This window comes from Pristis pectinata, chromosome 3 (genome assembly GCF_009764475.1).
Source record: "Pristis pectinata isolate sPriPec2 chromosome 3, sPriPec2.1.pri, whole genome shotgun sequence".
Taxonomy (NCBI): domain Eukaryota; kingdom Metazoa; phylum Chordata; class Chondrichthyes; order Rhinopristiformes; family Pristidae; genus Pristis; species Pristis pectinata.
Genome location: NC_067407.1, coordinates 8,995,116 through 9,020,097, shown reverse-complemented (window position 1 = coordinate 9,020,097; position 24,982 = coordinate 8,995,116). Strand labels below are relative to the sequence as shown.

Below are 24,982 nucleotides of genomic sequence, written 5' to 3'. Positions count from 1 at the left end.
CCGAAAATACAAAGACTTGTAACAAATCCCAGTTATGGAATAAAGTGCGTCAGTGTCAAAGCCAGCACATTAAATAGCCTGATGCAATTTTGCACGAAGCTTGGCTGGAAACAAATATTCTCTGTAATCCACCAATAATCTTACAGTATATCACTGTAGTGAAAAAAGGCTTTTGAAAGAGAATTCTAAATTAAACATTTTTGGAGGAGGATTCCTACTTTTTCTTTTGTACATCTCCTTCCATCAATCTTAATTACAATTACCTAATTTCTTGTAATATTCTTCCCAGGCCTTGGTATAATCGGTCTGAGGATTTGGAGGAGCACTTGGTTGGTTTGGATCACCTGCTGCCAAAAGTACACCACAAATTAGCACATTAACCCTACAACTGTGAATTCCCATGGAGGACAGAGGAGAGAGGTTGTAACAAAAGGAAAACCAAAAGCTGCTAGAACTAATCGAGAAGAGATTTTCTAACCATCTGTGTAAAGTGATTTAGGCACACATGCCCCTGATTAAAACAAGAATAATATAACAGCTAATACGGTTTTCCAAAATAAATCCGACTACATGATAAATCTTTTGGGTAAGATGCAAATGTAGTTCTCAAAGTTTTAAAAAAGTGCAACAGTTAACATTGTCAGTGTAGCCAGAAGATCTATATAAAAAATACCCGATGATTTACCCGGTGCAGAATTTGGGGTATTGCTCTGACCAGTGCTTGGAGCTGCAGGTGGTTGCTGTGCTTGTTGCTGATAATACTGAGCGTAATATGCTGCCCATGCAGCAGTATTTGCATCTCCAGCTTTACCTACAATAAATTTAAAATATTTTATTACTGCTGGCATTCTATCACTGCAAATGAAAATGTTCAAGTTATTTAATATATTACAGCATTACAGCAAGGTAAGTGGATCACTTTTCTTGTCTTCTTCCTTTACTGAAGGTGGTGGCCCTCACTGGAATATGATTCCCCAAGTACAAGCTACTCGCCAGTATCCTGCCGAAGCGAGCATCTGCAAATGCCTGACTTTTCAACTGTGCAAGGAACCCCAGTCATTGTTTCCAATTGATGCTGGCATGCACATGTTTCTGGAGCGGGTTAAAACTAGACAGCAGGGTAGAGTGGGAATCCTAAATGTTTTGGTCCCATTCATTGCCGTCTCCCTGCATGTGCCAAAGCCAAACATAGCTCCACCACAGCTGAGATCAGCTCACTCAGCACAAACCAGGAATCAAACCTGGACCCTTTGGGCCTCTATGGCTCAATTACATCATCAATGGAGCTCAGGGAAAGAGCTTGGATTGCTTTTACAAAGCTAAGATGCGGCATATCAAGCATGAAATTGTGTCTTACTTGGATCTGGTTGACCCTGTTGTTGCCAGGGCTGATAGGCATTCCCCCATCCTTGTGGAGCATAAGGTGCTGGTGGTCCACTGCAGAAGTTAAGAGATTAGGTAATGATAACATACTACACTCTTTACTCAGCAGTCATGTGAAAGGAATTATGCAATGTAAGACATATTACTTACTGTTGAGGTGGGCCAGGAGGGCCTGGATTATAGGGCCCTGGGTTATAGGGCCCCATTGGAGCTCCAGGACCTGGAGGACCCGGGGGCCCATGAGGGGCAGGTGGGCCATGGGGTCCATGGGGACCATGAGGACCAGGTGGCCCAGGAGGACCAGTAGGAGCCTAAATATACAAACATAAATTGTATGAAACAAAATCAAACATGCAAGTAGGGAAATTCCTGCAAAGGGAACAAGATTGTCAACACCATTAATGATTATTTTCATTCAAGATTGATCTTTTTACTCCGATTTTTTTGAAAAAAATCACTCAGCAATATTTCTGGACCAGTGGAATAGTTAAGGACATAATTCTAATGGAAAACTAAGTTAGATTTTTATTCCAAAAAGATCAAATGAAATAAACATATTTACATGAACAGACCTCTTAAAGACTGCAACTATAACCCTGTTTTTAAACCACTCTTGCTTGTTTTGAGACGATTGCAGAATATAAATTCCTTTCATTTTTTGATGTATTATTGATTTTCAGAACATTACTTTAAAATTAGCAAAGCTTTTTGTTAATTTATACACCATGTTATCATACTGGTGGCTATGAACAACTGTTACACCATTCAGCATCAGTAAAGCGTGCACATGCTTGAACCAAATGCAAAGAACAGAGTCCATTATTTCTCACCCAATCTAGCAGATGGCACCACCCTTGTCACAAATAACATAATACCCACAGAAGCAAACTTAACAAGAACTTCTAATAATTACTCCTAATAACCTATGACAAGCAAACCAGCTCCAAGAGACAACTTTGTCCACAATGCACATGTATGAAAATTCAATGACCTCTACTGCCTACCTGGAAATCTGACTTCAATATACCTTGCTTTGCACATTACACCTGTCAAGATCCATATCTGTAACTCATATTATTTTGTTCATGGTTCATTCCCCCCTTCCTTTGTGTTTTTCATGCTCCTTGTCCTTCCACTATGCTCACATTGACAGAGAATTCAGCTACTATGTCCCATTGTTGCCAACAGTCTTGGTCAAGACATGAGCTACATATGAATAGTCAAGAATTATACTAACTTTCTATCAGTAAAGTTGAAAATAAGTAGACACTTTGGTACATGTGACATTATTTAAAACTGCTTAACATATGCATATGTATTTTAATATTTGGATGTCTTGTTTGCAAAACTGCTAGCCAATAATTAAAGACCAAGTATTTTTGTCATAGTGTGCTTTGTTACTGCTTGTGTGCAAGATGGATGGAAACTCCAGACTTGCTGTTATGTCTTGATGAATGACTGAAAACTACACACTACGTGGTATATGTCAATTAAATGTGATGTAGATTCAAGTAAAAATATTAAATTCATGAAGGTGCCACAGTTAATCTTGAGGTTGGTCAGTGAGCTCTACTGGGCCACAATTTCCCCACAGACCTCACCTCTCCAAGTACTTCATCATGGCATTGCCTTCAGAAGCTTCCAAAGAAGTTCACTTTAATTATGCCTTCAGTCACCCTTCCCCTCTCACAATACTTGCTGTTCACTGTCACCGTAAAGCACATAGACATTGTTTCATACTCAAGCAAAACCTGTTGTTTCAGAACCAGAAGGGCTGACTGATTCATCAACCACTGGATTCAAAGCAGAATTTGATTATTCTATCACTGACTTTCTACCAACCATTCCACCTTATTTCATACCACACAAGTCTCCCTCAACACTTCAGGATCCAGATGTCCTGGATACCGAAACTGAACTTTGGGAACCTCCCCTAATGCAACATCATAGGGTCTGTAAAAAGCAAACTGCAAACTAAGGCAGGACAATCTGTTTATGTAATTGGCAAATGTGTGAGCTGTTAGTCTGTAACACTGGATCCTAAAAATAAAGCTCCATCATGGAATTCACTTTAAAAATGTGATTTGTCTCAGAAAAATTCTGCTGACAGCTGCATTTAAAACTTACCCCAATCTTCTCTTCAATAAGTTGTCTGGCATAGTCAATCTGCTGAGTTGATCCACGAATAATAAACATTTTGAAGTTGGGATCAGCATTTGGAGGTGGGTTTCTCTGAAGCTCTATTCGTGCTCCTGACTGCTGACTAATTGCTTTTACAGTCTCACCTCCTGAAGTAGAACACAAGAGATTTTAGGAAAAAAGGCGTTCACTGAACATTCAAACAAGGATGTACTATTCAATTAAACCACAGGCAGTAATCTTTGGTAAAAGCTGACAACTGGTGTTTGGGAAATTGATCCGTTTAGCATTTTACTTAACAGCACTTTGAGACATAATACAACAACGGTGGATGTAAAATCCTCTCATTTGTCTACAATAGCTTTCACCCCCAACTTATATGAATTTCCCCAAGCTCACTAAGATGTTCCATGACACACATCTGCCACAAGCAGATCATTGACAAATTACTGGCAGTTTTATGAAATTGCCTCTTATTTACTGTCTAAACTAACCATAGACTAACTTCTGCCAAAGATGTACGATTCCACTAATACTAGTGAGAGACTGGCATTCCAACCTGTTACGACACCAAAATTGTAATACTTTTGCAGCTGGTAAGTATTAAATTCTTGAAACCCCTGCATATGGGAGTCAATTATCACCCTTTAATCAATAGAGTTGAAAGTCACGGTAGGATAATGCTTTATGCATCTTTCATTGCCAATACCATTACTTCAGGTTCCACCCACCCACTACCAGTCCTAACTCCAACCTGAAGATCAATCAACTATTAATGTAGGATTTTAACAATATCTAAGTTATCAGTAGCAAAACAGCCATTGCAAACTTTAAACATATTTATTTGTATCAAATAATACCGTCATGTTTCTAGTTTAGTCATAACATTCCATTCTCTCATATATGAACCATTTATGAGTGAGGTGCAGTTAAGCCAGAGAATGAGAGTGTGAGTACTCACACCTGGACAAACTTCTTGGGTTGGATGACCTAGATATGCTGTAGCTAATAATTAAAACAATAAGAAACAAAGAAATCCTGTAAATAGGACAATTGCTATTTTTAAAATTGGTCTTGTTCTTTGGCAGACTGATCAGGAAATTTGAAGCCCTCAAAATCCAAGGGAAGGTCGTAAGTTGCACTCAGATCTGGCTTTTCAGGAGATGGCAAGTGGTAATGATTGGCTGAAATTTCAATGAATGAAAGGCTTTAAGCATTTGGATACCACAGGGCTCAGTCTCTGCATTTTGTGCTATGATACTCTGGACTGAAATGTAGGAATGAAATGAGGTTTGTAGATAATATCAAAATTGGCAGTACCATTGATAGAGAGGAAGATAGTTGTTGAGTACATGGAGAAATAAACATCGAAGTAAGGTGGGCACCAAAGTGGCAAATGGAATTCAATCCAGAGAGGTGCAAGGCATTGCACCTGGGGAGAGCAAATGAGATAAGAGAACATATACTAAAATAGACGATATTGAGAAGTGTAGAACCAAGAGATCCTGGAGTACATGTTAACAGACCTCTGAAGATGCCTGGATGGGTTGATTGAATGGTTAAGATGACAAAGAGGATAGTTCTATTTATTGATGGGAGTAAAGAATACTACAGCAGAGAGGTCATGGTAGATCTGTATCAAACAATGGTTGAACCACAGCTAAGAGTATTGAGTACAGAGCTCATTATTACGGGAATAACAAGATCACTACAGGAGATGCAGAAGACATTTATAGAGATACTGCTAGGGCTGGAGAACGAATTATGAGCAGGGATTGGGCTCAGATGATATAGTCTCCTTTGTTCCCAAGAAAGCATGGAGAGATTTAATTGAGGTATATAAAATTATGAGCCCTGGACACCATGAACTGGAAAGAATTTTCCTTGGCAAAGAGATTGACAACTAAGGAACACAAATTTAAATTAATTGATAGAAGGACTGGAGGGAAGTCAAAGAATTTTTACTTTCCACCCGAGAACGGCAGGAACAATAACACCATTTAAAAGACATTTGGACTAGTACATGGATAGAAGTTTAAAGGGATATGGGTCCAACACAGGCAAATGTGACTAGCTTGGATGGGGCATCTTGGTCAGCATGGACCAGTTGGGCTGAAGGGCCTGTTTCCGTGCTGTATTTCTCTATGACTATGACTAAGAACAGTGGAAGCTTGAAACGCATTTCTCTGAAAGAGCAATAGAGGTGGAAACTTTCACTGTAGATAAAGAACATGAATACTAAGTCATCACCTACAAAGCTACATACCAGGGTTGGGAAATGAAATAAGTTTGAATGGTTCCTTTCTTTGCTGGATTGGACACAACAGACTTCTTCTGTCCCTATGATTTTGCGTTTATTGATTTGTTTACAATTCAACAATTCATTACAAGACCTTACCTTTGCCAATGATAATGCCAGTCTTACTGCTTGGTACTGTGAAAGTAAACTCTTGTAGTCCACCAGGCGGAGGCATAGTCCAGTTCCCTTGGCCTCTGCCTCTTCCTCTGCCAGGACCAGGACCACTAGCACCAGGAGGCATGCCAGCCTACAAGTAAGATGAAAGAACTTGAAAACGACCATTTACACTGCCCCCAGGTAACAGGAATCACAAAGACATTCTCTAGCTTCATTCAATATTCAACACAATTTATACAGCATCATTCCAGCCAAAAGCTAATGAATTTAGTTGATATATTTAAAGAAAAAACACTTGTAACCTAACCTCCACACTTCGTAGGAGGTCTCTTAGTATTTCTGCAGCATGTTGACATCTGTCTGGAGGGCCCAGGATCTGAGCTATTCTTTCTGGAGTCGTCCCATCATCTTGAGATTTAAAAGAAAGTTATTGAGATTTTTTTGACAGATTAATAAGGTACAAAGTATACTTTATTCAATTGGAGAACAACGAGGTTATATTAAATTCACCTGGCTTGAATTGAATCCTCACCCCAGCATCGTTCTGTATCTTCTTTATCATTTCTCCACTTCTCCCTATTACAATACCAACAGCAAATCGAGGTACAGGGACCTAATAGAGAATGCAATTAGTATACGCTATAACAAATGGACCCTACAGGTAAGATTGGTTGCAGCGGCAAAATTACCTGTGAAGACAATGCATCAATTTGCCAATACAGAAAAATGTGAATGCAAGCCAAACAAATTAATGCAGGCATTGAAGTTCAAGAATTTTTTATTCTGTATTATTTCTTTGACAGAACATGTCCACATCTGGGCATTGTATTTTGCACTTACATCCAATGTTTCGTTAGTTCCGCCCACACGAGATCCATATTCGTTCCTCTGTTCTCTAAAACCACCTTGGTCTCTGTCACGAATTAAATCCATCACCATGTCCTTGGCTTGCTACAAAGGAAAATGTAAAAACATGCTCACACTTTCCACTCACCGGTAACACTAATACCCATTAAAAAGGAGGAAATGCTGTACCCTACCTGTACTTTGTATGGATCTCCTGTTATTCGAAGGGGTTTGTCTGATCCTGTTGGCTGAGGTCCATCTTGAATCATCACCATCTTCACTCCAGCACGTTCCTATTTTGCAATAGAATAACTCCATGTACCCACCTTTGCAAGTGTATTTAATTACAGGGTCTTAGTACTTAGGAAGCAAAGCAAGAACGGCAAACATTAATCTTACCTGTAACTGCTTGATTGTTTCTCCACCTTTTCCAATAACAAGCCCAGCCTTGCTTGCAGGAATCATGATCTCCTGCACAGAAGTACCTGCTCCATCACCATGGTGTGTACCTGGACCAATTCGGCCCCTTTCAACTATCTGATCAAGTAGTCTCTTTGCAGCTCTAGAACACCCAAGGGTGAGAATGATGGATGGAATGGGAGAAAAGAAAAATCTTCATACAGTTCTTAATTACATCCTAATTCTTAATGAGACAATAATTAGATAGTTAGGAAGATAACTGAAGTTTAGTTAAACTAGATTTGACTGCATAAACCTTGAAGACACAGAAGTAGCTCAACAGTTTGAATTACACCTTGGGCTATCACAACATTTTAAATACAGGAATCACAAAGTATCTTTAATTACACTTACACAATAGAATCAGGACTGCCCGTCAACATGCATGACCTTTCTGGTAAACCACCACTGTCTGAAAATGAAATTCACAAAATATTAAATTATGTGGAGTCAAAGGACAAAGAGGAAAATGATAACAAAATGGCTGGAAAACGAAGTAGTGGGTTAACTGTAGTTACTTAGACTGGCAGATGAAGCAGAGAGGACTGTGGAGGCTCAATCATTGATTTATATTGAAGATGAAGTTTGAAAGATGTTGAGATTTTATGGGAATCTAGGCACGTGGGGGTGTCCCATAGGTATTGATGTTGGAATCACCTGCTCACTAGTTGCATATATAATTTAACCCAAGGGATGTGTTAATAAAATTTACAAAGAATACCAAATTGGATTGCATAGTTAATCCAGAACAGTGAGAAAATACAAGAAAGCATTGACAAACTTGCAGAAGAAATGTGCAAAGGCAATGAATTCCAATTCTGATGAAGTGTTAGGTGATTCATTTTGGTAGAAGAAATAAGAGCCTTAATACAATGGAGGAACAAAGGAATCCAGGGGCACAGATTCATGAAGCATTGAAAGCAACATTCATTATGAGAAACATGGCATTCAAAAGTGGAGAACTTTTATTACAAATTGTATAAACCCACAGCACAATATGCAGAGAAAGTACTGAAATGCAAAAGATTCAAAGAGGATACTATGATTAAAAGGGCACAGGGAAGACAGAACCATTTTGGGCTATGAATAGAAAGGACAAAGGTGATCCAAAAAAATGGTCATAAACATCATGAAAAGCTTTCTTTTTCTAAACAAAAAGGTTAATGCAATTCCAATTGTCCAAAACATAAATACAGAACAGTCACTAATAAAGCATTCTGTTGTTAGAGATGATGGAATTATCCATCAGTTGGGATGATCAAGGCACTGGCATTACAACATTTAAGGGGAAACTAAACAAGTAAATCAGGGAGAAAGCAAGAGGATGCGTTGATGAAGTACAAAGGAATTAGGCTAATGTGGAACAAAGCACTCATATAGACATGGTCTGAAAGCCATGAAAATCTACATAACATTTAGGTTGTTAACATGACGTCAAATACAGTTCGCAAGGAATATAGTAACCATACAGCACAAGAAACACTGATGTTGTAAATCTCAACTGAAGGAGGATCATTGACCTGAAATACTAACTGCTTTTCTCTGCACAGATGCTGCCTGATCTGCTGAATAGCCCTCCAATTTTCTGTCTTTATATGGTAACTGTGCTTAAGTTAAGCTAAGTTAAATCTCCAGATTTCACTGAAATGTACAAAATCAATAGGTTTCAGTAAACAGTGATGCAGTATAAATCCTGTTCTTTATCTCTCGAGCAACAAATTCAAATGTTATCTCTTTAAAATGTGCTCTTTCATTAATTTCCTCAAGTTACACAACCATATCAGGTTCTTAAACTCAAACTTAACTGTATTTAAAATAATGTAAAGCCAAGCTGTAAGTGTTAACCCAACTGACAAGCATAGCAAAAAATAAAATTAAACATGAATAAAAAGCTTACCAGGCGCAATCTGTACTTTGCACCCAGACTCTTGTTGTATGCGCGAAATCTGCTCTCCTCCTCTACCAATTACTAAAAGAAGAAGGCATTACTTTTAACATTATGCTCATGAGTTGCACCACTAGATCTTTAAAATACAATTTTAAACCCCAAATCAGTACAATTTGTGTGTAAATAGTACTTTTTCCACATACCATGTTGTGTCAACCTTATCACAACTATGTTCTTATTCTATGTAAATTGAGGCAGTAAGTTCTACCTCTTCCTGCACCCCTGAACTATACCACAGAGCTTGTTTCTCTAAAACTTTATTGTGAAAAGTGAGGCTGGGGAAAGGTACGAAGGGACGACTGACTGGAAACCACAGAGGGAGGGAAGAAAAATGAAGAGGAGGAGGAAAGATGGGGATGACAAGCAAAGGGAGGCAAGAAGGGAACAATATGAGAGCAAACATAAAACTCATTCCAGTACAAAATGTGGAAAGAGGAATGAAACCAGCGGAAGCTTGAGTCCAGGCTTTTTTTTAAAATTACTATTCAATTTCCATTTGAAAAAGCAGACACAAAGCAGGGCATTGTGATAAATTTGCATCTTTTGTTGAACCATGAAATGTGGTCAGCCAGCAATCACTCAAGGATATAGCTGGTGGAATCTCCAAATAGTCAAGGTGTCAAATGTGCTGATGCTGGATAGTGGAAACTTCGTAATAGTTCCTGATTTGCCCGGAAATTCTTCATGCCAGTCAAGGAAGCCGAGGAGCTTTCTCATGATTCACCATGGCCGTTGCTGCTCTAGCTATAACCAGGTCCCAAAGTGAACTGGAATGAACAAGATGGCAGGAAGGCAGCAACTGCAGACCATAAAATTGCACCAGCAAGTGACATCATCGATTGACAAGGCAGGAAAATAAAAATGCAGCAAAACTTTCTCCATATCTAAATAAAACTGTCCATTTTGAACAATGCACCACTTGAGAATCTAAAACTTGCATTTATTCAATATAGAAAAGCATGAAGTGATTCAGAGAAATGTTCAAAAATACATCATAAAACTTAAGTCAGATGACATTAGGAAAGAGGGCAAAAAAGTTTCAGAAAGATAATTTTTAAGGCGGCATTCACTGATATATCAGAAAGACTATGACTTGGGGAACTCTCTTTTGAATACTGTGTCTGAATGCACAGTTAATAATAATGAGAGCATAGTGGTGATTAAGGAGAAAGGGGTTGTGTAGAGACTTGTGGCCACGTTGAAGGGGAGACACACCGGCAGAGGGTGAAGTGTGAGAAACCAAAAAGAGAAGAACTTGAACACCCAAGTCTGGAGATGACAAAAGCACTTGGCTCTCAGCAGCGGATGGCAGAAGCAGGTGATATTATGGCAATATGAAACAGCAATTCACAATCAGAAAGGGCAACAAGGAGTCAGAAAGTCAGCTTCCAACAAAAAAAAACTAACAATTTTCAACTGAACACTATGCCTGGAGTTAGAAACAAGAAGTTGGTTTGTGCAAATTTTTGTCTTTTGCAAAGAAAACTGAAGATCATCCAAGATGGATGGACAGACAGTGAACCAGCAAATTGATAACAAGAACCAGAAGCTTGATCATAAGGGTACAGAGATTTGCCCATGTGTCATTTACATGAATGTACCTATTAACTAAAATGAACTTCAAAATTACTTACTAAATCCAACCATGCTGTCAGGAACCTTGTATTCCTCGGTTGCAATTGACCTTTGTTTTTAAAAAAGAAAGTTTAGAAGTTAGCCAACATTTCCCAATACGATTCAGCTGCTCTCCATCTTCATTCAGACCCACATATACTAGAATGCATTTGGTTCCGTACAGTTCATACCAAAACTTGTAGTGGCTATCTTAATCCTGAGCATGTTACAGATTCAAGCATTGAGCTGAAGAAATCAGGAATGTCTGCTTTACTCCATCCAGGCTGCCATCATGGGTCAAGGTGATGCAACTATATTGAATTAAAGTCACTTAGAAAGGCTCATGCCAGAGCAAAATATTGCTGAAAATCTGAAACAAAAACACAAAATGCTGGAAGAAACTGTGTGTGGGGGGGGAGTGGGGAAGAGAGAGAGAGCGCGAGAGGATTGGGGGGGGTGAGAGGGCAGTGGTTACCTGAAATTGTTCAATTGAGTGTTACTTCCTGAGGGCTTCAACCTGCCGAGATAGAAGGTGCTGCCCTTGAACTTACTGTGGGCATCACTGGGCCATGTAGAAGACAAAGATGGAGAAATCAGAGTGAGAGTGGGGCAAAGAATTAAAGTGACAGGCGACTGGAAGATCAGAAATGTCGTTGTGGACTGAATGGAACTGCTGTGGAAAGTAGTCACCCGATTTGCATTTGGTTTTTTCCAGGGTAGAGATCACATCCTGAGCATCGAATGCAATACATTAAACTGGAAAAAAGTGCAAACAAATTGCTACTTCACTTGGAATGACTGTCCAGGTACCTGGATTGCTGGAAAGGAAGAAACACAACTGCTGCATTGGAAAATACTGTGAAAAGGGACTGATTGAAGATGGAAAATCTGATCAGAGACTTGTGAAGGGAATGGTCCCTTCAGAATGCTGAAAGGGAGCATGTGTCTGGTGGTGGACAAAATGAAGGAGGATGACTTGTTGAATGTGGAAGCTGATATGGACAAGTGAAACCATATCTGTATTCTTGGTGGGAGAAGAGGGTGACAGCAAAAGTGAAGGAAATGAAACAGACAGCTGAAAACCCAGTCAGCCATGGTTCAAGAGAAAGAAAGAAAGCTCAAAGGCATCAGTGCGGAAAATCTCAAAAGAGCTTATACAATGGAGACATTGATAATGGGAAAATGGAATGGAGTCCCAACAGGAAGCAGGTGGAAAGAGGTATAGTCAAGATGGTTCTTAAAGTTAATGCGCTCATGATGGATGTTGGTATTGATCTTGACATAGAGATGTCAAGAAGTGGAAGGGAAGAGTCCAGTGTGGAATATGTGAAAGTGAGAGCAGGGTGGAAATCAGCAAAGGTAATTAAAGTTTTGAGTTCCACACAAGTGCAGGAGCATCAAAATGTAATGGAGAAAGAAATGATGGAGGGAAGCTGAACTGAACTGAAACAAGGACTTCTGTCACCTTGCATGATTAGCCCTTCCACCCTGCTCTCTGCAAGGATTCCATTGCATGCTCCCAGCTTCTATCTCCATTGTATCTACACTGATGACAAGACTTTCCTCACATCAGTGCCTTTAAGATTTCTTCTTTTTTTCCTTAACAACGACTTTCCCTTTACCAAGGTTGACAGGGCTCTCAAATACATCTTGCCCACATTTTGGCTCTCATTCACTCTCTAAGGGCAGCCCTCATGCTACTCTACCAGCCTCTACATTCAATGGATTATCTTCAATAATTTCTGCCTCCATCAACAGGATTTCATCACAAGCACACCTTCCCCTCCCACGTCAGTGTTTTGATGGGACCATTCCATCTGCGACTCTCCAGGCCTTATCCCCAACCACTCCCCTCCTCAGCTCTTCCCCATGAGAACCTGGGAGATGCAATGCCTGCCTTTCTCCTTTCCTTCCAACCTTCTAGAGACCCAGGCAGTCTTTCTAAGTGAAGCAGCAATTCATCTGCACTTTTTCCACACTACTGTATTGAATTCAGTGCTCACAATGTAGCCTCCTGTACATCAGAGAAACCAAATGCAGATTGGGTGCCTACTTGACATCACTATTTAGTCTGCAAGAATGACCCTGATCTTCCAATTGTCTGTCACTTTCATTCTCATCCCATTCCCACACTAGACCTCTCTATCTTCCATCTCCTAAGTTGCTCCCAACAATGCTCAACTTCCATCTGGGTACACTGAAAGCTTCAGGACCTAACATTGTATTAAACAATTTTAGGTAAGAACTCGGTTCTATATTTTTCCCCCCCTCACGCGTGGCTGTACTTTTCTGCTTCAATGTGTGTTTCTTTTCTTTTGCATCTCCAACTGTGCTTTTTTAAAAAAAATATGCTAATTTTGCTCTCACCCGATCACGGAAATTCTTTCCAATCTCTTCACCCTCCTGCTCGGCACACAAATACCTTGCCTTCTCACTATTCCAGTCCAATGAAGGGCCCTTGACACAAAATTTCAACTGTTTCTCTCCCCACTAATGTGGCTTTGTCTGCTGAGTGGTTCCTGCATTTTATTGTAGCTGGTATCAGCCTGGGCAGAGCTTTAATTGGCCATGGTTTGTTACCAATATTCTTTGGTCACACATGAAGGTCATTCATTCATCAACTTTCGAAAAGGCAGACAGGTGAGCAGAGGGGGTGGGGTGGCTCTGTTGGAAATCAAATCCTTAGCAGGAAGTGACAGGATCAGAAGACGGAGAACCCTCGTGGGTACAGTTAAGGAAATGCAAGGGTAAAAAGACCCTGATGGGAGTTGTATACAGGCTGCTGTGTGGCCAGGATGTGGGGTACAAATTACAACAGGAGATAGAAAAGTCATGTAAGAGAAGCAATGTTACAGTGGTCATGGGGGAGACTGGGAAAATCAGGTTGGCAGTGGATCCCAAGGGAAGGAATTTGTAGAATGCCTACGAGATGGCTTTTTACAGCAGCTTGTGGTCAAACCCACGTGGGAAAAGGCAATTCTGGATTTGTTCAATGAAGCAGATTTGATCAGAGTTTAAGGTAAAAGGAACCCTTAGGTGGCAGCAATCATAATATAATAGAATTCACCCTGCAGTTCTGAGAGGGTGAAGCTAAAATTGGATCACTATTACAGCTGAATAAAGGGAACTACAGAGGCATGAGAGAGGAGCTGGCCAAAGGGGACCCGAGCAGGGACAACAGTAGAGCAGCAATGGCAGGAGTTTCTGGGAGTAACTCAGAAGATGCAGGATCAGTTCATCCCAAAGAAAAAGAAGCATTTTAAAGGGAGGATGAGGCAACCATGGCTGACAAGGGAAATCAAAGACAGCATAAAAGCAAACAAGAGGGCATACAATATTGCAAAAACTAGCGGGAAGCTAGAGGATTGGGAAGCTTTTAAAAACCAACAGAAGGCAACTAAGGAATCAATAAGGGGAGAAGAGATGAAAAACCAAAGTAAGCTAGCCAATAATATAGAAAAAGATACCAGAAGTTCTTTTCAGATGTATAAAAAGTAAAAGAGAGGCAAGAGTGGACATTGGACTGCTGGAAAATGACGCTGGAGAAGTAATGGGGAACAAAGAAATGGCAGATGAACTGAATAAGTATTTTGTGTCAGTCTTCACTGTGGAAGACACCAGCAACATTCCAGAAATTTGAAAGAGTTGGGGGGGGGGGGGGGGGGGGCGGCAGGAGTGAGTGTAGTTGCTATTACTAAGGAGAAGGTGCTTGGGAAACTGGAAGGTCTGAAGGTGGATAAGTCACCTGGACCGGATGGACTACACCCCAGGGTTCTGAAAGAGGTAGCTGAAGAGATTGTGGAGGCATAAGTAGTGATCTTTCAAGAATCACTAGAGTCAGGAATGATTCCAGAGGACTGGAAAATCACTAATGTCACTCCACTCTAAGAAGGGAGAGAGGCAAAAGACAGGAAATTATAGGCCAATTACCTGGTTGGTAAGATTTGAGAGTCCATTATTAAGCATGATATAATAGGCCAAAGTCAGCATGGTTTCCTTAAAGGAGATCTTGCCTGACTTGTTGGAATTCTTTGAGGAAATAACAAGGATAGACAAAGGACAGGAGTCAGTAGATGTTACTTACTTGGATTTTCAGAAGGCCTTTGACAAGGTTCCACACAAGGCTGCTAAATAAGACAGGAGCCCATGATATTACAGGAAAGGTACTAGCATGGATAGAAGATTGGCTGACTGGCAAAAGGCAAAGAGTGGGAGCAAAGGGGGCCTTTTCTGGTTGGCTGCCAGTGACTAGTGTTCCGCAGGGGTCGGTGTTGGGTCTACTACTTTTCACATTATATGTTAATGATCTGGGTGACGGAATTGATGGCTTTGTGGCCAAGTTTGAGGAGGATACAAAGATAGATGGAGGGGCAGGTAGTGTTGAGGAAGCAGGGAGTCTGCAGAAGGACTTGGGATAGGGTAGGAGAATGGGCAAGGTAGATGGATTACAGCGTGGGAAGTGTACGATCATGCACTTTGGTAGAAGGAATAAAGGTGTAGACCATTTTCTAAACTGAGAAAATTCAGAAATCGGAGCTGCAAAGGGACTTGGGGGATCCTAGTGCAGGATTCCCTAAAGGTTAACTTGCAGGTTGAGTCGGTAGTAAGGAAGGCAAATGCAATGTTAGCATTTATTTCGAGAGGACTACAATGTAAACGCAATGATGTAGTGCTGAGGCTTTACAAGGCATTGGTCAGACCACATTTGGAGTAGCATGAGCAGTTTTTGGCCCTATATCAAAGGAAGGATGTGCTGGCATTGGAGAGGGTCCAGAGGAGGTTTACAAGAGTAATCCAGGGATGAAAGGATTAACATACAAGGAGCGTTTTGATGGCTCTGGCATGTACTCGCCAGAGTTTATAAGGATGAGGGGGGATCTCATTGCAACCTACCGAATATTGAAAGGCCTGGATAGAGTGTACATGGAGAGGATGTTTCCAGTAGTGAGAGAGTCTAAAACCAGAGGGCACAGCCTCAGAATAAAAGGACGTCCATTTATAACAGAGCTGAGGAGGAATTTCTTTACCCAGAGGGTGGTGAATCTGTGGAACTCATTGCACAGACAGCTGTGGAGGCCAAGTCATTGGTATATTTAAAAGTGGAGGTTGATAGGTTCTTGATTAAGTAAGGGTGTCAAAGGTTACGGGGAGAAGGCAAGGAGAATGGGGTTGAGAGGAAATAATAAACCAGCCGTGATCAAATGGCAGAGCAGACTCAATGGGCCAAATGGCCTAATTCTGTCCCTATGTCTTATGGTCTTACCTGTGGATGTCTCATTTTAGTCAAAAAAGCAGAAATATAATTCACTGCTACTTTTCAATGCTTTGTTTACTTTTTTTAAAAACCCTCGCTAAGGTCAATTAAGCACGACAATGACAATTATACAAACTGAATTACGGTTTCAAAACAGTGTATTTAAGAAATGCAGACATCGTGGGCCAAAGGGCCTGTTCCTTTGCTGCACTGTTCTATGTTGTAAATACTTGCTAGTAACTTAAGTCATCGAATAATTTTGGACTAGATTTTTAATTACATTAAATGTTTCCTATTGAAGCAAAGAACAGCTACAGCTTTACTCTAATGGTCAAATGCAACGTTTGGACTGCACACACTTAAATATTTAAAATGGACAGTAAACTATGCCAATAAGGCTTGGTCCAACTTCTTTTCCACTTTAATACTGCTTTAACAGACTACAGTTGGTCTAGATCTTCATGTACAATGCAACAAGCAACTAACCATTTGCAAGCCGACAATGTTACACAAACCTCATTCACAATCCCACTCGTGTTTATGTGGAACCTTAGGAACCAGGACAAGGTTTAGAAATGGGGTACATTACCACTGTAGATCTTTAACCTTACAGCTATGAAGCTACATAATACAACCCTTCTGAATAAAGAAAAAGCAAATTAATTAAATCTTAACCACATTAGCTAAGATGATTCAAATACCAAGTTGGGCCGAAGGGCCTGTAATTGTGTTGTATCATTCTATGGTTCTATAATGCATGACCTTATGATTTACCATCTAAAAAGAGTAAAAGTTTTCCCTACCGCTGTTGATGCATTGCAGCTAGCTGTGCTCCAAATGCTTGAAGGAAAAAAAAACGTTAGCTTGACAAATTGCAAAACTACAACTTAAGCACAAGAAAATGCACTACAATAAAAGGTCAGTCAAACAGCACAACTTATATTTATTAGTTTTAAGGAGCACTTTACATAAAAGTTGCACCATGGAAACAAGTGATATGGATCTATTAAAATACTTGTGCTCTACATGAGCCTCCTTCTGCCTTACACCTTCAAGTATTATTTGTACATTACTCAGTTCACTTCTCTCTTGCATTTACTGAGCTCAATCTTAAATGCATTTAGGTGAGGGAATCAGATTCCAGGTTCTGCCCACTTGCTAGATAAAGTAGTTTGCTTGAAATCATTGAGGAACCACGAACTCAGCATCACTAACTTGCAGTAAAATTCTGCAGAGAGCAAATAAGCAGATGACAAAGGATCTACATTGCTGGCCTTCAAGTCAATTAGGATCATAATTAATTTGTGTTCCATACACATTAAGATTCAAGGGTGCTGGCTAGTTTAATGTTGGATGTTTGTTCATGACGACAAGCCAAGGAGAAGAGAATTGAGGATATCCCAAAGTTTAGTCCTTGGACAACCTGACTGCCAGTGAGACAGTAAAAACTAGGGGGCTATTAAAAGCCACAAATGGAGGGGCAGAGCAGTTGTAACTGGAAAAATTGCAAGGCCGGAGAGCGAGGAGAAGTGAGACCAAGCATGAGTACCTTAAGTCCATAGCTTCATCAGTCAGAAGCCAAACAGGTGACTGAAGGGAAAGGGGCTGGGTGAGAACTTAGTCACACACACTAATCTATGGCTTGGTGTCAATTTTGGCTTGACAATGGTTCAAGAGGTGCTCAGCTACCTTAAGAGAGCTATTTAATTTTGTCCACGTAACATAGGGAGTGAAATTCATTTTTAATATAATGAGTGGAAAAGAATCCCATTCTGGAGAAGCACAACTTACGGTCATTCTGGGCAACTTTCTTGGTATCTGGTTGATCTGCAAAATAAAGCATTTTCTCAACTGATGCAGGTAGCTGCTTCACTACACAAAAAATTGTGAAACAGGCGAGTTGATGCTCATTTTCAAAGCAATACACAATAAGATCATGGCTGATCTAGCCATGGACTCAGATCCACCTACCTGCCTTTTCCCCATAACCCTTAATTCCTGCTATGCAAAAATCTGTCTCTTAAATATATTGAATGAGGTAGCCACTACTGCTTCCCTGGGCAGAGAATTCCACAGATTCACTACTCTCTATGAAAAGCAATTTCTCCTCATCTCCATCCTAAATCTATTCCACGAATCTAGAGGCTATATCCCCTTGTTTTGATCTCACCTACCAATGGAAACAACCTTCTTGCCTCTATCTTATTTATCCCTTGCATAATTTTATGTTACTATAAAATCCCCTCTCATTCTTCTGAATTCCAGCGAGGCTAGTCCCAGATGACGCAATCTCTTCTCATAGGCTAACCCCCTCATCTCCGGAATCAACCTGGTGAACTCCTCTGCACCGCCTCCAAAGCCAGTATATCTTTCCTCAAGTAAGGAGACCGGAACTACACACAGTACTCCAGGTGCAGCCTCACCAGTACCCTGTACAGTTGCAGTATTACCTCCCTGCTCTTAATTTCAATCTCTATAGCAATGAAGGCCAACGTTCCATTTGCCTTCTTGATAACCTGTTTTGCAGCCTGCAAACCAACTTTTGAAATTCATGCACAAGCACTCCCAAGTCCCTCTGCTCAACAGCATGCTGCAATCTTTCACTGTTTAAATAAACTGATCTTCTATTTTTCCTTCCAAAGTGGATGACCTCGCCTTTACCAACACCGTACTCCATCTGCCAGACTCTTGCCCACTCACTTAACCTAACTATATCTCTCTGCAGCATTTGCTTTTCTACTCATTTATCTCTTTTCTCCCCCAGTTATCAAAGGGGTTAGGCTTCCAAATAACCCTCCAGTATGCAAATACTCATATAGCTGGAAATACAATAAGCTCTTTCACAGCGCATATCAGCTGGTGAGAAAAGAAATTGAGACTGTAAGGATGCAGTAATGAAAAGTAAACAGTGCTAGTTATCATACACTGAAATATAAAAGCCATTCATCAAATGGCCTTTTTTGCCAGATAGTAGAGAGCTAGTGTTCAGAGGTGTTCTTCCTCCAATTTAATTGGCTTGTTTATTTCAACAAATGTGTTCCCACTGACCAGATCAAAGACTTAAATGTCACCATTTTCTGTGAGCTGTTGTAATAGTCTCCAACTGTGTTCCCTACCCTATGTTGTAACAAATGAAACCGTTGAGTGGCAAATTAAATTAAATAAAACCCTTTGTTGAGCAAAGATGTGTTACGTGAATGTTCGCAAATCAGGGAAGAGTCATATTAACCAATATATTGGACTCAGAGAGAAAATTGCTCGGGCGTTGGGAATACCATTACTGTTATAGGGTCAAAGAAAAATAATATGGCTTCTTAGGAAACTTGAAAAAACTTAAGTGGCCTGCCAACATTCAACTATTAGCAAAATATTAATGCAAAATGAATTAGAACCAAGGACTTGGGCAACTCTGAAGCACTGTGAATGTGAGGAAGGAAGTAAATTGAATGAGGTTCTGGTACATCTTTCTAAAACATTGGTTAATCTACAGCTGAAGAGCTACATGCGGTTTAGGTCACCACACTATGGGACAGACAGGATTGCTCTGCGGAGGAGATTTACCAGAACGTTACCCGAGATGAAGCATTTCAGTTAACTGGAGACTGGATAGAACACATTTGTGCTCTATGCTCCATGGGGAAAGACAAGGTAGTAAGAAACATTTCCTCATAACAGAAGTGCCTAAAACAGAAAGGGCATACGTTTAGGGTAGAGAGTTCGGAGATTTAGAAGGATTTTTTCCACTCAGAGTGGTCGGAATGCACCGTCTGAATGGGTGATAGAGGCAGGTGCACGCACAACATTTAAGTATCTAGATGACCAATTGGATCACTCAAGACAGAAGGATATGGACCAAATGCTGATAAATGGGATTGGTATGGATGGGTTCTTGATGGTTGGTATGGACATGGTGGGCCTAAGGGGCCGTTTCTGTGCTGTATGATTCTACGACTCTAACAATTTGCTGAAGATTGAGAATAGACTCATTGGGATACAAGCAGCTGGATTGCACTGGTCCTGCTCTTTGTGAACTGGATCAATTGAGCAAATTTCCACATTGTCAGATAGATGTGTTTTGGCACAGGTCTTCAGTAGTACAGGCAGGGTGTCATTGGGATCCTTTGCAGCATCCAATACCCTCAGACGTTTCTTGCTTTGAAATGGATTGGATTGAATCAGTTGAAGACTGGCTTATGATGTTCCAAGTAGGAACACAGGATGTCATCTACTTGGTATTTGTGGCCTACCCGAGGGGCGGGGATGTTCTTGTCGTCAACTTCTCTTCCGGCTAATTATTCGTAGGCTTATCATTCAGAATAGCGGCACAGTAGTGTAGCGGTTAGCACGATGCTATTACAACGCCAGCAATCGGGGTTCGATTCCCGTCGCTGTCTGTAAGGAGCTTGTACGTTCTCCTGTGTCTGCGTGGGTTTCCGCCGGGTGCTCCGGTTTCATCCCACATTCTAAAGACGTACAGGTAGGTTAATTTGGGGTTTAAAATGGGCAGCGCGGACTTGTTGGGCCGGAAGGGCCTGTTACCACGCTGTAAATAACAATTTAAAAATTTTTTTTTTTAAAAATTAGATGCCACAGGACTGCATAGCTCCGATCAGATCTATTGGTTGTGAGATTGCCTAGATTGGATACTGTTTTGCATGCATGTAATCTGTGTTGCAGCTTCATCAGGTTGACTCATTTTTGTGTAGTGCTTGTCCTGTACTTCTGTCTTGTTGAAACAGGGTAGAATTCCTGGCTTAACAGCAATGATAAATCGAGGGATATGCCAGGCTACGAGATTACAGATCGCTAGGGTGTAGATTCTGCTGCTGATGGTCTACTGGGCCTCATGTATGCCCAGTTATGAGCTGCCAGATCTGTTCTGAGTCTATCCCACTTAGTATAATTGTACTGCCACACAATATGGCAGAGGACGTCCTTGGTGTGAAGATGGGACTATCTCCTGAAGGACTTCTACCAATACTGATCACGGTTAGGCGCATCTGCCACAGATTGGTGAAGAGAAGGTCAAACAGGTTTATCCTTCATGTTGATTCATCTGCTGCAAACCCAACCACTTTATGGATATTAAAACAAAGTGTAATGACTCACCACCATCTTCCAAGGGCCTTTTCTGTCCACCATATCCATAGTCAGATGTACTTATTGCTGTTGTTCTGTATCTCCACCAATTTTTGCTGCAATCTGTGTAATTTAAAAAAGAGTTTGTGGTGTCAAATAAAAACTTTTTTCTTTGACCCAACTCATTTGTCTGCCTACAACTGGACAGCAAGTATTCAAAAGATGGTATTTATTAATGTAATAATGACTCAAGAACAGGCATAGAAATGCCATCTTTGCCCAAACCCCAACCTCCTGCAAATCAATAAAATTACCGAGAAACACAGTAGGGAAGGAAATTAAAGAAAGCAACAGCCAGAAAAGAATGAACTCTCAAATCACGCTTTTTCTTTTACTGTTAAATAAGCTTTTTGATCTTCTCAAGGTGGAGGTTTGTAATGCACATTTCCAATTGTAGGGACTAAGTAAACTTTCCCCACATGGTGTCTGATATTCCTAATTATGATTAGGAATTTTGGACCCACGGGGAACTGTCTTAGGAGAAGCCAAACTCATTTCAGAAACTCAACACAAGCTCCAAAATTGGACTCGTTTCTAAATGGACCAAGGAGATCTTTTGATCCACAACCTGATACTTTAATTAAGATCTAATGCCATCAAAAGGAGCAGCTCTCGTTTTAGGGCGGCACGGTAGCGTAGCAGTTAGCGCAACGCTATTACAGCGCCAGCAATCGGGGTTCAATTGCTGTCGCTGTCTGTAAGGAGTTTGTACGTTCTCCTGTGTCTGCGTGGGTTTCCGCCGGGTGCTCCAGTTTCCTCCCACATTCTAAAGATGTATGGGTAGGTTAATTTGGGGTCTAAAATGAGTGGCGCAGACTCGTTGGGCTGGAAGGGCCTGTTACCATGCTGTAAATAAAATTTTAAATTTAATTTAAAAAAATTTGTTTAACTTAAATCATCAATAATTCACCAACTTGCAGTATTTCTATCTTACTATTAGAATAATTTAAAAAGTATTTATGAATTCTTCAGGACAATAACCCACTGTAGACAATCTATTCCACGTTGATGCAAGGAAGCTCTAAATAAAAATACTTGAAGATTACCAGGCACTGTGACAAGCAGAAAGAAAGCAAAATTGTGACAAATTATCAATAAACTGTAGAAGGTTATTCTCATCTTTTACAGAGAGAGACTGCATTAGCTTCAGAGGCTTTTTTTGTGTAAAATGCCAGAAACAAAGATTATAATTCCCAGTTGCTGCAAAGCGCCACCCAAAGACAGAAAACTGCATAACATTTCAATATTCTCACACACCACCCAGTGGCTAGAATTGAGATTGGCTGCTCTAATCTGGATTTTCAATAGGATTTGAAGGATTTTCTGTCAACTCCCCACCACAAATATTAACGCAAGCCCCAAACATTGTGTAATAATTTATTTCCAAGTTGACATTTTGAATTCAGCCATTACTCTCACTAATAAATAGATTTAGAATTGATGTTTGGGATACCGAACAGTTGGCTGCTTTTTTTTAAACGTTTGCTTTGTAGGTAGAATGTTAAGACAACCATAAAGAGCACCTGACTGGTGAAGTATTTAAAAAATCTTTTGGATTGCTTGCTTTCTTCCTCTAATCAGTTTTAGAAGTTGTTACTCTAACACATCAAATGGAAAGTTAGTAGAGAAGTTCAAAATTCTTAGCTCTACCAAAATGTGCACACAAATAGTTTTAGAAGTTTGTATTACTTCCCACTGATATTTAAACATGAAGAGATGTTGAATGATTCCAAACTCAAATGCTCAAAGCTACACAAAGATAAGATATCTTTATTAGCCACATGTACATCGAAACACACAGTGAAATGCCTCTTTTTGCGATACTGAGAATGTGCTGGGGGCAGCCAGCAAGTGTTGCCACTCTTCCGGCACCAACATTGCATGCCCACAACTTCCTAACCCATACATCTTTGGAATGTGGGAGGAAACCGGAGCACCTGGAGGAAACCCACGCAGACACAGGAAGAACGTACAAACTTCTTACTGACAGCGGTGGAATCGAACCTGGGTCACTGGTGCCGTAATAATGTTACGCTAACTGCTATGCTACCGTGCACACCAAGTACAACCAATGAACCAAATGCAAAAGTACAAATCTATGATTTATGATTATGAATATGAAGCAGGCGTCAGTATGCTTGGTGATATGTCTGTCCCACAAGTGGCATGTGGAACTAGCAAGAGTTAAGACCTGGGGCAGATTAGTCAAGATCCCACTGAATGGCAGGTAGGCTGAGAGGCGAGGTGGCTTACACAGGCACCAATTTTGTGTCTTGTTTTCTTATTGCGAAGACCACCAAATGCAAAGATATCCAGTGGGACAAATATCTCAGCTACAAGCATAGCTTTTTAATATAAATGCCAAGCAGGGTCAAAAGAAGCGGCACTGTTTAAATGAGATTGTAAAAAATTTGCACAGATACTGTGCTTGCACCGATATCAGAAACTAAATTCAAGAGCATTTTCAAAAATATCTAATTATTTAGTCAAAGACAGAATGCGAAAGCTAGATCAACGCTGCCTTTAACAATGACTTGGGCAATGAATCATATCAAATGTATTGTTGCTGGAAGAATGAACTTTTGCTTTACCTCATTGGAAACTGCAGGGTACAACATGCGTGTAACCGTCATTAATTAGTGCATGCAAACCCACGATCTTCTCATCAATGAAGAACATTAAAGTTCCTGTGCTTCTACCTCTTCATTTCACAATTTCCTTGTATCTTGTTTCTACGCCCCCCCCCCATTTGAAGAGATCATGGGGCAATGATCTTACAATTATGATTTTGTTTCATTGTATTCATTTCTATTATGCCTATTGGGTATGCCATGGAGCCTTGTGTCAATGGCTTCCTTGTGTCAAAATAAGTTGGCAAGGAATCATTGCAATTATACACAGATTTCAATGTCCTTAATTTAAACATGGTGCTTTTTCAACATTTCAATTACCCCTTCATCAACAAGTATCCCAGTTCTGTAAGTCTATTTGCTTTTGTGTAGTAGCACCTATTGGACCAGCTAACTTGTTCTAGGTTCCCTCCCAACCAGAAACAGTTCATCTTTTTCTACCCTTTACCATTTAAAACAATCCAAGAAACAAGACAATGGAAACTTGTGAGCTGTTAACAATCAACGTACCACAAGCATAAAATTTAACCCTCAAAGTTAGTGACTACAATCGTATTTCAAGATTGTATTTCATCCACTACATGTAGAAGGATAAATGTACAAGGGAGAACTGAGTGGGGCAACAAACATTCCAGAGGAACCCAGCAGGTTGAGCAGCATCTGCGGGTGGAAAAGGAACTGTCGACGTTTCAGGCCAAAACCCTGCATCGGTATTGCATGGAATCATTTCACTCAAAACTTAAAATACTGATAGTGTCTGGAATGCTTTGCTTCTCAAAGGAACATTTCAGCATTTTCATAAACACCAATTACAACCTCACAAAACAATACAGCCCGATCAAGTACTTTTTTTCCCTGAAGTGTGTTTAAGTAGAAAATCTACATCAAAAAGTCCAGTTGTAAAGATGCCTTCAAATCAGTGGCAGATTGCACTATGAATTGAGAAGAGGGCAGGAAAACAGACACATTCCATCCATACAATTACTGAGCTGCAAACAGCACAAAAGAAAAGGCTGCAGGGCAAAGGGAGAACAGAAGTGGAGGAGCGGGAAGGTGGGGGGGGGGGTGTAGGAATGGGTAAGTGTGATTGATCCCTGGGTTGCAAAGTTTTGGAGGATATTGGTCCGAAGTCCCGAGCAGTGTTTATGATCGCT

The 24,982-nt window shown here is 40.4% G+C and overlaps 1 protein-coding gene across 1 annotated transcript in view; it reads right to left on the bottom strand.

Moving 5' to 3' along the window:
* The window catches only part of fubp1 (far upstream element (FUSE) binding protein 1), a 38,307-nt gene that overhangs the window by 12,337 nt on the left and 988 nt on the right, over positions 1-24,982 (bottom strand). The window contains 18 exon segments of the mRNA XM_052010640.1: positions 264-344; positions 686-811; positions 1,358-1,437; positions 1,534-1,694; positions 3,511-3,671; positions 5,921-6,068; positions 6,246-6,346; positions 6,449-6,551; positions 6,779-6,889; positions 6,979-7,077; positions 7,184-7,346; positions 7,598-7,655; positions 9,141-9,212; positions 10,826-10,875; positions 16,863-16,899; positions 17,851-17,886; positions 21,169-21,232; positions 21,235-21,261. Of these exon segments, the coding sequence (XP_051866600.1) occupies positions 264-344; positions 686-811; positions 1,358-1,437; positions 1,534-1,694; positions 3,511-3,671; positions 5,921-6,068; positions 6,246-6,346; positions 6,449-6,551; positions 6,779-6,889; positions 6,979-7,077; positions 7,184-7,346; positions 7,598-7,655; positions 9,141-9,212; positions 10,826-10,875; positions 16,863-16,899; positions 17,851-17,886; positions 21,169-21,232; positions 21,235-21,261 (1,678 nt within the window).